The sequence below is a fragment of the Carassius gibelio genome, chromosome A19 (assembly GCF_023724105.1).
Source record: "Carassius gibelio isolate Cgi1373 ecotype wild population from Czech Republic chromosome A19, carGib1.2-hapl.c, whole genome shotgun sequence".
NCBI classification, from domain to species: domain Eukaryota; kingdom Metazoa; phylum Chordata; class Actinopteri; order Cypriniformes; family Cyprinidae; genus Carassius; species Carassius gibelio.
The window spans coordinates 20,820,684-20,835,391 of NC_068389.1; the positions used below are offsets into that span (position 1 = coordinate 20,820,684).

Sequence of the window (14,708 nt, forward strand, 5' to 3'; positions counted from 1 at the left end):
GTTGAATGCAGATGCTCACTAATGGATAACAGAATTCCTAAAGACAGGAGTTGTGGTTTTATCTGAAAAAAATTAAATAAAAAATCAGTGTGGTTGGATGTGACTATTGGGGTCTCTACAGCCGATTTATCTACTAAAATCGCTGTTAAAGGTGAACTCAAAATTTCAGGGAATTTCAAAATAATGATGTGCTAATGACTGTGAATAAATGGCTCAGTGCGACTCCCGTCTGAAAAAACAAGGTCCTCTCACCCTCGTGTTTCATTTTTTTTTCCAAATTCATTGCCGTTTCCGGCCTAGTGCACAAGCTGCCTTTTGTTTAACTGAAGGTCCGTGTACTGTACTGACATCATGTGCAGCAGCATCGTGTGGAGGCGTCCAGTCTCCGCTGCACACAGTTCTGGCAGAGGCAAGTAAAAGGGGAGTGTTTGAAAGAGCCTCAAACAAGCTTGTCCCGTTCTGTAAACCATCAGATTAGAGAGCGCTCTCAACTGCACATGTTCTTCTTTTAGTGACGGCACCTCCCTTCATGCTCTGTCACCACTGATGTCCTCCGCAGAGGATCTCAGTCAATGTGCAAGTTATTTTGTGACCTTCAGCAGAGTTGTTAAAAGTACTTTGCCAGTAATTTGGGGGTTTTATCAAAGTGTTTTTCAAGTTCTACTTTTTCACAAACCAAATAGACTTGCCATTATAATTTGCACCCTGATCTTAATGAATTAGCTGTATTTTCAGTATTTTAAGCACCTACTTCATGTATTCCCATAATTATAAGTCACTATAACCTCAGAGTTAGTCTTTGTTAGACGCTGTCTCTCCGCTTGGGGTTTGCTGGTTTTTGATGGGCAGGACTTTTGTACCCATGCTGCTAGAGCCCCGTCTCGCTCTTTTTCTCCCTCCCTCTGCTCGGGTTCCTGGTGGTTTCTCTCAGATTTTTTGTATCCTGGATGCAGTTTGACCACATGCGCCGTCAGCATGTGAGTGTGTAGCCTCTGAAGTGAGTCTGCCGCACCACAGCTATGTGCTTCCACGTCTGCGCTTAAGTCTCTCGAAAAGCTAACTTCTCAAAGAACAGCTCTGTCAACAAAAATCACCGCAGTTACTGGAAAAAGTGACGAAATCACTAAATATAGGTTTGCTTTGTACGAGCAGTGCTTCCACATTTATAATATTCAGACTGGTTTTATCTCATAGGCCTACTGTGTTTTTCTGGTAAAACTGTTAGTAGAGTTTTTAGTTGGTTGAGTATATTTATTTAGGACTTATTTTATCACTGTAATGGGTCTCATTTGCTAACAACTGCATACTCAAGTGTTTTAAATTGTACCAAAAGGCTCAGCTATGTTTTATATCCATCAGTATTATTTTTAATGATAAACTCCTTTTAGACAGACCTTACACATACATGTATTTATTTAAGAAAAATATGTTATGTTAATATATTCAATATTTATATATAATCTAAAATACACAAATATAAATGTATATGCATGGAAATATTTCCAACATATATACTGTATGTGCGTGTATATTTATAGATACATAATAAATATACACAGTACACATACATATATAATGTAAACAAAAACTTTTATTTTGGTCATGATCGCGATTAATCATTTGACAGAACTATATATATATATATATAGAGAGAGAGAGAGAGAGAGAGAGAGAGAGAGAGAGAGAGTATCAATTATAACTTATGATTAATATTCTTGAAAAATAAAAGTCCTAATCATCCAAACAAACAAACAAAAATGTCCTAAAACAACCAATTAAGTGTATTAAATATTGACTTTTGGGATTTAGCATAGTATATTTTATATACCATGTAATATAATATAATATTTTATAATAATAGATTTTATTAACAGATCTTGATGGTTAATATAGTTAAATTAACAACTCACAAATATATAAACATAATAAAATACAAATATTTTTTCACTAATAATTTAGTTGGTTTTAAATTTGATCTTTATGTCAGAAAAAAAAATGTGTGAACTTGTATATCTGAATCATGATTTTATTGTTTTAATACATGCGTAAGCACTATTAGTGAACGAGCCCAATGAGAAGAACAGGTGGTCTTGCTCAATATCACTTGAGACGTAACCTTTTCCAGTAAGAATTTGTTCACTGATTGTGTTTAGTAACTCTTCAAAGGAGCCTGTGCTGTAGATCTCCTTTTTTTCCTCAAGCTGTTTCCCTCATCTGCCACAGATGTGCCACGGAGGTTGAGAGCTTGAGTGGGTAAGAACTGACCCACAGCACTTGGAGGTGTGGACGTACTGCTCTGAAAGAGTCTTGGCATTCCTCTAGTGGGTGATAATGTAATGAAGTGAGGGCAGGGTTCTGAGAGTGCGATCTCTCTGGTCTCTGTCTTTCTGGCCTGTGCACTCCCTATTGCCTGAATAAACACAAATGCAAGGCTTAAACATATCTGCTTAGAAAAATATACAGAGTGGTTCAGGACTTTCACCACAGATTCTGACCACCCTCGTTGAGGATCTCCATACATCAGTTGTGTATTACAGAGACTTGACCAAATGGGCCTGAGTTTTGAAAATAAATTTTCCCATACAAATTCTTACTTCATATTTACATCAAGAATTCATGATTTAAAACAACTTTTGTCTTTTGTATGGTTTTCCTTGTGTTATTTGTTCTCAGCTTCCACAATCAGTATCTCCTCATTTACAGTAAATTTGAAGATTAATACACACTACCATTCAAAAGTTTGGGGTTTGGGGGTCACTTATGTTTGATGATTTTATTTGATCCAAAATACAGTCATATCTTTAAATATTATTACAATAAAATAATTGGGTGTATTTTCAAAGGTTTTTTTTTTTTGTGATAGCAAGCTGACTTTTCAGTATCATTACTCCAGTCTTCAGTGTCACATGATCCTTCAGAAGTCATTCTAATATGCTGATTTGCTGGTTTCTTATATTACCAATGTCAAAAACGTTTGTGCTGTGTAATACTTTTGTGGAAATCATGATATATATATTTTTTTTCCCCCAGGATTCTTTGATGCACAGAAAGTTCAAAAGAACAGCATTTATTTGAAATCTTTTATAACAATGGGTTATTTTTAATTGGTCCCTGCAGAATAAAAGTAAATAAAAATCATACTGACACAAACCATTTGAATAGTAGTGTATGTATATGACAAAGTTTTTGGTCCAGTGAAATTTCAGTGTGGACGGGGCTTCCTTACACCTCCTTGAAGAAATAAAAACTGAGCAACTGACAAAATGTAGCTTAATTTTGTATCTGTCAACGTAGCTGCCATTTGAGTTTTTGTTAAGCAACAGGACATACTGTTGTTTGTTAGGCTTCTATATATGCAGCACCCACTTTTATAGTCCAAAATCCCATTTTACATTAAACAACATCTGGCTGTGATTATGTCACTTCCTTGTTAATTGTGGATAGACAATCCGCTAGAAACAGGTTATGCCAATAAATTAGTGTCTGTACCTTTCAGCTTCACGGCTATATGGAGAGTGAGCCTCTGACCCTTCAGCTGTTTATTGGGACAGCAGACGACCGTCTTCTCCGGCCCCACGCCTTCTACCAGGTCCACCGTATAACCGGGAAGACTGTGTCCACACCAAGCCATGAGGTCATGCAGTCCAACACCAAAGTTCTTGAGATTCCTCTATTGCCTGAGAGCAACATGAGGGCCATGTGAGTATACATGTACATTTCAGAAAGACAGGAAAAGCACAGAGAAACTTACAAGCCCAGTGGGGGGAAGTGTTTGTACCTTGGTAATTATGTATTTCTACATGCATCCTGTGCATATTTCCTTCAATAAACAACATAAAAAAACCTTCGTTTTACTGCCGATCCTCCTGTTGTGAAGCAGAAGTGTGTTTTGTGTGTGCAAGGAGTCCCAGCGCCGTGGGTTTCCCTTGTATGAGCTCCAGGGCTTGTGTTACAGGAGGCCTCTGGTCGTGTGGAGCCTGTAATGGCCCGATGGGGTCTGTTCTGCAAGCCAGGCGGTAGCAGTCTTACCAGCTCAGCATTTTCCTCCCACTCTATAATGGATGTAACACTTAACTTAAACAAAAAAAAAAAAGACAAGAAAAAGAAAACCACACACCCCTCTGGATCGTTTTTCGGAGATTTCTGGGAAGCGTTCCCGATTTGTCACGTTTCTGTAGTAAAGCCAAAAAATGGGTATGTCCCTGTTTCAGTGCAGTTTAGCCATTTATTTTTATTTTTTTTTCAAAGTCTTTAGTATTTAATTCCACGTTTTCTTTTAATTGGAGAAAAAAATTATATATATATATATATATATTTTTTTTTTTACTTTTTATATAGAGTTCAGTTTGAATGCATATAGTGTTGAAAATGGAATGCTGGAAGCTCAACACAGACAGTTGTTTGGGAAAAGGAATGACGAATATAACCTCGCTCTTTTATAATAGCTGTATAATTAATAATTTGGTAGCCTTGTATAATTCAGTTTATGATTCCAGATTTATGATTCATTATATAACTTGTATAACTATTTTATTTTTTTTATAATTTTTGTCTTTTATATTATATATTTGCATATTTTATTTTATATTCGATCTCATTTAAATCTTTTCAATAATTGTCATTTCAATAATTTTTATCTAAAATCTGGATGACACCTAGAGTAAATTGTGCTCATCCTCACCACATACACATGGAGATGTTAATATCTGTACTGCAACAACATATCACTCGTATTCAGTAATTGTTACTCAAGTTTTTTCAGAATTCCTGTTTTTTCCTAAAGTAAGCTTTAAGGATCAGCACTTGTGTGCATCTTAAATAAAGGGCCCTAAATGTTTCTTCAATGAGATTCAGATCTTTGACAGGCTCTTTAAGTATTTTTTACTTTTGACAGGTATTTACTTAAATTGACTTGGAGGATTTGAATGTTAAATGGAGAAAGAAAACTTTTCATGGATTTTTTTGACAACATCTCTGCCATGTCAGAAGCAGAAATTGGAAGAGACGAGAGAGAAAGGGAATTTATTTGTGCAGGGCCAGGCGTAATTTTGGCAGAAATAGAACAAAAAAATTCAGGCAATATATTAAACATTTACTCTGTTCCGAGAAAATGTTTATTAAACAACTGTCTAACGATATTTACCGCACATTTTTGTACTTTGGAAAGGATTTGTTGAGTCTGTAACACTAACGTTTTTTCTGTGCCACAGAATCGACTGCGCTGGAATTCTGAAGCTGCGTAACTCAGACATCGAGCTCCGGAAGGGCGAGACAGACATCGGACGGAAGAATACGCGTGTGAGGATGGTGTTCCGTGTCCACATCAACCAACCCAACGGCAGGATGGTGTCCTTACAGGTGGCATCTAACCCCATTGAGTGCTGTGAGTCATGCCACTAAATCTCACTAAATCTTTTTTTATTCAGTATCACTAACATGGCATTCATTTACTTTTTATCAGTTAATTTATCCCCTGGTAATCAAACTCATGTCCTTGCTAGCACTGTGTTCTACTGACAGGAATGCTGTAATTAGATGGATTGAATCAATAAATCAAATACAGACTTTTCGCTCTAATAATTGCCAGGCCTGATCAATTGCTATGAGGTAAATGAGAAATATCACTAGACAATGGGAACCGCTCATAAAATGTGAGTGATTTCTGGATTATAGCCAGTTAAAGGATAAACGTGTGAAAGACATATGAAGCATATATCAGCAGCACATATCAGGTACAATTTACAAAAGTACAGACTGAACTACTTATATATATATATATATATATATATATATATATATAGAGTCAAAAGTTCAAATGGTTGGGTCAGTAAGATTTTTCATTCTAAGAAATTAATAAACCATAAAGTGACAGTAAATAAAATTACATTGTAAAAAAAAAAAAAAAGCATTTACATTTATCAAAGATTCGTGAAAATAAAGATATTAAGCAGCACAAATGTGATATTAATAAGAAATGTTTCTTGAGCACCAAATCAGCATATTATAATGACTTATGAAGGATCGTATGACTCTGAAGAAGGAGTATTGGCTGCTGAAAATTAATTGTTCCATCACATGTAAAATAAATAAATAAATAAAATAAAAAGAAATCTACTACTACTCGTAATAATAATAAAAAAAGAAAACAGATATTTTAAATTGTAATCATATTTTACATTATTATTATTATTATTATTATTATTATTATTATTATTATTATTATGCTATATTTTTCATTTTTAAAAATGCAGCCTTATTGAGACTTCTCTCAAAAACATTTTTTTTTTTACATAACTCACCATTTTGAACCATAGTGTGTTACACATATACATCTCTTTCCTGGCTTTCTTTCTGTCTCTTTATCCTCCTTGCAGCCCAGCGCTCGGCACAGGAGCTGCCCCTCGTGGATAAACAGAGCATGGAAAGCTGTGCCGCCTCAGGGAGGGAACAGATGCTTCTCAGCGGGCACAACTTCCAGCCCGACTCCAAGGTGGTGTTTGTGGAGCGAGCACAAGGTAGGGAACACGGAGCTGTGATTGTGTGTGTGTGTGTGTGTGTGTGTGTGTGAGAGAGAGAGAGAGAGCAATAGGAATTGTTTTGAAATGGCCTCTCTTTTGGAAAATTTCTGAAGATAAAGCTTTAGGGACAAAGGCTGAATCCCAATTCGCATACTTCCCCTAAGTACAAGGATATATGCAATGCTGACGATGGTTAATAACATAGTTTTAAGTGTGATGTAAATGTTTTGGGTAAGTTCCACAAGGAATCTCTGTGTCATTCGTAAAGTACATCCCCCACCCCTTGCATGTTAATTAAATATTTAGCTTATTGTATGCTTTTAGATGCCAATATGAGTCTAGTACACATCACTTTTGACCAAAATCCACTTCACAGATTGTCGCCCCAAAAAAACAAAAACAAATTCTGTCTTGGCCTGGTCATAATGATATGTTTCAATAGGGCATCAGAGAACAATCGCAAACCAATCCTCTTGCGTAGTTCTAGAGGATCTGGACAATATTAGGCCAAAAAGCATGTGTAGGTGCCATCTGGACATATTTGGCATGCTGTTTCAATGCAGAATGATTTGTGATGGACTCTAACCTGGCATACTGTATAGGACAGGTAGCAAGGAAACTGGGATTTAGGCAAACACTGCTTACTTTTCACATTTTAACTAAATCATTTTAACTTTTAACATTTCAGTATGTTATATCTGGGACACGTGCAGCATAAAAATGGACCACAAAAACTTCCCAATTTTCCAAATACTCTCCTGTCTTCCATTTTTTGGATGAACACTTAAAGTAAACACATTCAAATAAACATTGTTCATTGTAACTTTTTGAACTGTTTAATGCATTTGATGATGATGATGATGATGATGATGATGATGACAAAGAACTGAATTTATTGTATTTCTTTTAGTTTTTTTAATAAAAATAATTACATTTAAAGTTAGTTTAAAAGTAATCTTAAACTAACCCAAAATGTATAAATTGGTGTGAAGTTGGCCTACAAGTGGATCCACAAAAATATTAAGCAGTGCAACTGTTTTTAACATTGATAATAACAAGAAATGTTTCTTGAGCACCAATCAGCATATTAGACTGATTTCTGAAGGAGCATGTGATGCTGAAGATGAAGTAATGACTGCTGAAAATTCAGCTTTGCCAAAAAAAAAAAAGGAATAAATTACAGTTTAAAATATTTTAAAACGAAATTGCAAAACCCAAACACACTCTCAATATCCATTGTTTGGATGAACACTTAATTCCATCCCAAAACTATCCCATCAGTTGAGCTGATATTGTGTTGTGCTGCTCAAACAAAAATTATGGAATTATTTTTCAAGCCACTAGTGGTGCAGAAATCACACACTGCAAATTACTGCCCATAGTCCAATGGAAGTAAAGGCATCCAATATGAATGCCTTCCTCCCTAGGCTTGATGCAGTGGCTTGTCTCTCTGTTATTGTCATGAGCGTCAGTGTTTACTCAGAGCATTTATTCTGTGACAGTCCTCTAGAAACTATGTGTGGAAAGGTCGTGCTTTGCTCTTAAACTCCTTTCTTTAATTGTGTGAATGTGTGTGTATGCTTTCCTCCAGAAAAACCCTCCTACCACTCCCTCCATCCCTCCTTCTTCCCCTCTCTGCCGTCAAAATATCCCTTCCTATGCCAGAGTGCCACATGTGGAGCACATTAATGCGCTGTATTTTTAACCTAACAGATTTACATTTCCAGAACTTTCCATTGCCTGAGCTGCCCAGGAATGGAGCCCAAATAGAGAGAGAGAGAGAGAGAGTGCAGTCTGGGCATTTGTTTTGATTTTTTGTGTCTGTCTTTATTCAGGTCTCTCTCTTTTTCCATATGGAAAATAGAAGCAGTAGCCCTTGACTGTTGATACCTGAGATTTACAAACAGTCATTTCCTTGATGAGTAAAAAAAAAAAAGACAGGCGGTGAAGACAAGGCAAAGGCAAATTAAAGTAAACACGCTGGATGTTTGGCGATCAGTAACACAAAGCTGAAGGAAATGGCCTCATTGTTTTACCTGTGAAGAAGGGAAATTAAGCTGCTGAAGTGCATTCAAGTTGTAGAATGATATCGAACCCTCTCTTTAATATAGTAGGCAATTCTCTCTTTCTCTCTCTATATAATGAAATTAAAATTAGTATTTTATTATTGTGTTTTATATAAAATTTTGTCTTATTAAATTTTTTATCTTATTTAGAGTTGGTTTTAAAGCGATGGAAGGATGGATGGATGGATGGATGGATGGATGGAGATGGATAGAAGTTGCTGTGGAAGTTGCATGAGTTTTGTTGCATCAAGGTCCAATTGGTTTAATTACTGCATCACTAACATGCTGTCTAACCAAGAGACATTTTTGGTTTGTGCACATATGTGCGTGGGTGTTTGTGTAAAGAGGAGATAGAGAGAGAGAGATAGAGAGGGCATGTGTGTGCTTGCTGACAGAAGGGTGTGTGCTCTTGTTTTTGAGAAGGGTTTCCCTGTGTCTGGCATGGGTTGTGGATTCTTGGGCACTCCTCACATGGAAACACCCCTGAGCCAGCCCACCGTTGGCATCAACAGCCCTCTCGCTCTCTCTGTCCACTTTTCTAAAGGCAAATCTTTTCCACTATCATTTTTCATGAGCTCGGTCACATGCTCCTGCTTCATTGCCTTATAACTTATTCCCCTGTATTTGCATTTACCATCATCTATAAAACTTTGCCTTCTTTAAAACTGGGAAACACTCTGTTTGTTTTTAGGAAGGGAACGAGGCCTCTGCCTCTCTATGGATTTTTAGATGGAATTTCTGTATATTAGATTCATATTAGTTCTAGTATCATAATTTTTAAAGGAATAGTTCAACCATAAAATGAAATCATTACTTATTCCCTCCTCCTTATTCATTGTCATGTTGATCCAAACCTCTATAACTTTCTTTCTTACATGAGACTCAAAAGGTCTTTTGAGGAAATATGCATATAATGCAAGTGTATGCATATCCAAATTGAAACCGAAACCATAGATGTAGTCTAAACAACTTGCACACTATATTCAGAATCTCATAGAATTACAGTTGTGTGAGGAACAGACCAAAATTTTGATGTGTGGCCAAGATATGCTTGAACAATGTATATTTTTTGATCCATGGAAGAAAGAAAGATTTGGAGCAACGGGGGGTGAGACAAAATGACAGAAACGGTTCCTTAAGATAAATGTTAGAGGAATATTTCTTGCAAGATGATCAACATGGTGACTGTTAATGAAAAGGTGTTGAAATCAATCTGAAATCTGAAATCTCGAAGTCTCGAAGGAATGGGTTGTTTTTGTTATGAGTAAAGAGGGGGCTCCCGCAACGTGACTCACACACAGGGAATCCCTCTCTCTCTCTCTCTCTCTCTCTCTCTCTCTCCCTCTTTCTGACCATTGTTTCCTCTCAGCTGCAACGTGACTTCATGCACTCTTTTCCCATCTGTACTTGGAGCGTTTCTTAAATGGAAACTAATATACAATGGGAGAGGAAAAATTCTGAAACTGAGAGAAAGAAATAGGGAAATCATTTAAAACTGACTGGTGATTGAAAGTAAAGCAGAATTTTCAATTGGAATTATTGTTATAGCTAATTCATTTGAATAGAATAGAATAGAATAGAATAGAATAGAATAGAATAGAATAGTTTGTCAGATTATGAATGTCATCTTGACAAAGCCTTATTTGAAAGTTGTTAAAAAGAGATGCAGTTATTAGATGCCTTTTAAGGTGGATTTTTGGCCTTGTTTTTGGGTTGTTGCTATGGATTTGCTGATAGATAGATAGATAGATAGATAGATAGATAGATAGATAGATAGATAGATAGATAGATAGATAGATAGATAGATAGATAGATAGATAGATATGGCTTTATATAAATGTGTTTGCTGTCTGATCTGTGCACCTTCCACATCAGAGTCATCTGTGATTAATATGTGTATGTTACTAATCTGAGTTCACTGTCTGGTCTAGACACCACAGCATAATCAGACACCTCCAAGAAATCTTCATTTTGGCTTATGACTAAAGATAAGACATCTCCTTTTCTTAGAAGAGGAAGAGGGAGAGGGAAGGATTTCTCAACTGTAAAGTTCTTTAAGTTGGCGTCCTCAGATGCAGATCAGGTTGAGATGGGTGGAGAGATCCCAGTGTCAGTGGTCGAGCAGCTTGTTGACTTTGTATGCAAATTCGTAACAACAGAAGTTGTTTTTGTTATCTTTATTTGACACCGGCCAGGGCTGGGATCTATCGTGGTTGCTGTTCGAATCAATTTTTTTTTTCCAGTGACTGGAAATGGTGTATGTGTTTGTGTGTGAGTGCTTGAGCCAGATGTGTTAAATTTAATATGTGCGTGTGGGTGTGTTACGGAACAGTGGGGATTCCTAACAGAAGGAAAAATAGAGGGCAAAAAAAAATTAGTGAAAGGAAGAGGTAGACACAAAGAAACACCCTCGTGAGAGCAAAAGCGTTTTTACATCTGGACTCACTGGACTTCACTGCCTGCCTAGCTGCAAAACCACTTAAAATTCTTTTTCCCCTCTTTCCCCTCTTTTCTTTGTGTGTTGGTCTGTGAGTTCATATGATAATGCTGTGGGACCATGCTTATTTTTACCCTTTATATTAAGTTATCCAGGTACAGACTTGTGTGTGTGTGTGTGTGTGAGTCAGTGTTCATTAGAACAGAAGTAGATCTGTCTGCAGTCATGGGTGGTTCCAGACAGCACAGGTGAATATTGGTCTCGGCTTTTGTCCATAAAAACCATAAACCAAATTCTTTTTACTTAATCATACGGTGAACAGACAGATGGTAGTTTGAAAACACACTTTAGATGCATCAACCTCCAGTATTGGTTAAAACCACAGACTGCTGCCAAAATGATCACAGCATTAAAATTTAAGTCAGTCATTCAAAATGTACTTGCAATAACTTGTGTGTGTCCGTATACATTTTCATCAAATATCTTGTGAGGTGTGTGCACCACTGCTTCAAAACCACAGCATCAGCAGTGCAAAGAATTTTGTCCAATTTGTGAACGAATGACTTCGTATGAACTTATTATTTTTAATGGGACAGTCATGAAAAGGTCTGAACTCGTTGAGTCAGAAGTTTGAATCGTTCTCATTGCTTCATTGAATTGTTTGGAGCCACTACTGACTATGACTCCCTTACTGAACCATTTACTTGAGTAGCAATGTAACTCGTAGAAAGGTAATTAACCCAACAAACAGTTGATTTAAATCAGCATTTCAAGTTCATGTTAACAATCATAGCCTTAGAACACATATATTTTATTTTACTTAGTTTAATTTAGTCTAGTCTCTAACCTTCCCTATTAGCAATAGTAATAGTGATGCTCACCTTAACAGCTACTAATAATGTTGTAAGTTGTGAGTGGTTTGTATAGGTCTTCTATGAGTTTATCCTAGAGAGGCTTGGAGAATGAAAATCTCATGCGGGAGTCCGCCTTCACACTTCAGAACAATAACCTCCGTGTGAAGGAGCCCTGAGGTTTGGCTTGTCCTCAACAACCCTCGGCAACAATGGTGCTCTCTCGCAAACAAACCAATCACGACCACAAGCCTCAGGGAATCCCTGCATTGTCTCCTCATTAAAGAGCAACAAAAATAATATTAGACATTCATAAACAGACCATCCATGACAATGGCCTGGCAGAATTTGGTGTCTTTTATAGTTTTCCTTTTAAACGCAATGAAAATGCACATTTTTTAGCACATTGGAGTGTTTTCACATGGCATAGAAGAGGAGCGCTCCTCGCCTGAAGACTCCACAGCTGCTGTTCATTAGCACGTTCTGGAAAACTGGCTCGCTTGAGCATCTGCAATTAGGGTCATCCCAGCCTGAGCTCCCCTTTCTCTCTCGTGCCATACGCTGATCCCTTTTGCCCAGAGGAGGAGGGGGATCGCTCTCCGCTGTAACTCGGGGAGGACAAGGGAGTCTATTCACAACGCAGTGGCGAGCAGGTCTGCGTTGCCGCATCTGTGTATGTTTACAGCACAACAGTCTGAGGGAGGCTTTTGGACGCACACTACCACCACCACCCAGCTCCCTGACTGCCTTCTACCCCTGGGGCACTAAGATTTCTTTCTTTGTGGCCCACCCTAATCAACAGCACAACAGGGCTTTTGATTCTGATCTGGGCTTAGGGGGAGTTTGGCAAGTACAAGCTGATCCAGAAAGAGTTTTCTGATTTTGAATTTAGTTTTTGAGTGGTATTTGCTAAGACAAGCGTCACTAGCTATTTGTAATACTCAGTACCTAATACTTAAAGAAACAGTTCTCTCAAAACTCATTGGTTCACTATCATGTGATCCTAAACCTGAAAGCATTTCTTTATTCTATAGAACGCAAAATATGCTGTTTTGAAAAATGGACTCTGGATGATGTTCATCATAACATTGAGACATTCTTTAAAATATAAGTCATACAGGTTTAGAACAACATGAGGGTGAGTACAAGACAACATCAGTTAAATGTTTTGGTGAACTCCCTTTTAGTATTAAAGGGATAGTTTACCTACAAATTAACATTCTGCCATTATTTACTCACTGTCAAGTAGTTACAAACTTGTATGGGTGTCTTTTTCATCTGCTGAACACACATACACTCACACACACACACACACACACACACACACACAAAATAAAATATATTCTAATTAATGTTGGTAACCAGTTGAAGGTAGACATTTTTTTTCATACCATGGAAATTCAATGGCAATCAGCAACTGTTTGATTACCAACATTCTTCAAAATATCTTATCTTATGTTCAACAGAAGAAAGAAAATTTGTGATCAAAGGCTATATCTAGAGACCAAAATATCATACAGACTTGGGGTGGGCATTTTTGATGTGGAACATAATTACAACCACCCTAGCAACTGCATAGAAACGTCTGAAAACTAATCTGAATGTCTCAGCAAATTGCATAACTTGCCTAGTAGCCCCCTGGAAAGCATTCGGTAGTGGCAAGTTTTATAGATGTAACCACATGTAAAATCTAGTTAGAGTTTAGTTTTTGAAATACGTCAGGTTGACCTTGGCTTTCAAGAAAACTAGCTCATGGTATTTATTGATAACGGACTTGTTTACTTCTCACTGAGCAAGTATTCTGATATGATGTGGTCAGTGGCTGAGTCGTAGGCAAGAGGATTGTGTGTCCTCATCAGTTCTCCAGCGTGGAGAGCAGGCAGGTAATCCACTCACATGGCTCAGCTGAGTAGGGAAGAGGGCTCTTATGACCACAGGCTCCACAGTCCTGCACTAGCACTTAGACATGTCCCACTGGAGGGAAGGCTCAGAGAAAAGATTGAACCTTTGCAGAAAGAAAACTCAAAATAAGGGAGGATGGGGTGCAGAGTGATGTTACTTACAAAGAATTGCTAAGGCCTTGATCCATCAGTTTAATACAGTGTTTCTTAAGTTAATCAGGCATTCCACATCTTTCCCAAAAATGTGCAATGTGCAAATGTCACACACAAGAGATTGTATTAGGGTGAAATAGTATCTCTGATGGAGACAGACGGTGATTTAACTCAATTTAACTCTCTCTTCTGTTTAGTTCAACTTTTTTACTGATCAGCTGTCATTTTGATATCTAAAATTTTGGGGTTGGTAATATTTTTTTTCCTTTTTTTTATGTTTTTGAAAGAAATCTCTTATGCTCATCAAGGCAAGTAAAAACAATAATATTGTGAACTGTTATTACAACTGAATATTTGTTTAATATTTTTCAATGTTATTTTGTGCTGTAATGTCAATTACAATGTCATTACGCCAGTCTTAGTGTCACATGATCCTTCAGAAATCATTCTAATATACTAATATTTAGTGCTCAGTAAACATTTCTTATTATTTTATTTTGCAAACCATGTTTTTTTTTTAATGAATAGAAAATTCAGTAGAACATCATTTAATTGATATAGAAATATTGTGACATTATGAATGTCTTTACTGTCACTTTTTGATCAATTTGATGCACCCTTGCTGATTAGAATATTAATTTATTTCCAGAAAAAATTTACTGACTCCAAACTTTTGAATTGTAATGTATATATCATCATTAAAATGAGCCGTAAAATCGCTGTAGATAGACATATTTAACCATAATATATTTGTCTGCTGACTCCACATACGCCAGTGGTAC

General features: G+C 36.9%; 1 protein-coding gene across 1 annotated transcript in view; it reads left to right on the plus strand.

Moving 5' to 3' along the window:
• Positions 1 to 14,708, plus strand: part of LOC127935555 (nuclear factor of activated T-cells, cytoplasmic 1) — a 39,770-nt gene that overhangs the window by 5,277 nt on the left and 19,785 nt on the right. Inside the window, exons 4-6 of the mRNA XM_052533540.1 lie at positions 3,497 to 3,699; positions 5,211 to 5,383; positions 6,375 to 6,515. Of these exons, the coding sequence (XP_052389500.1) occupies positions 3,497 to 3,699; positions 5,211 to 5,383; positions 6,375 to 6,515 (517 nt within the window). The remainder of the gene's footprint in view (positions 1 to 3,496; positions 3,700 to 5,210; positions 5,384 to 6,374; positions 6,516 to 14,708) is intronic.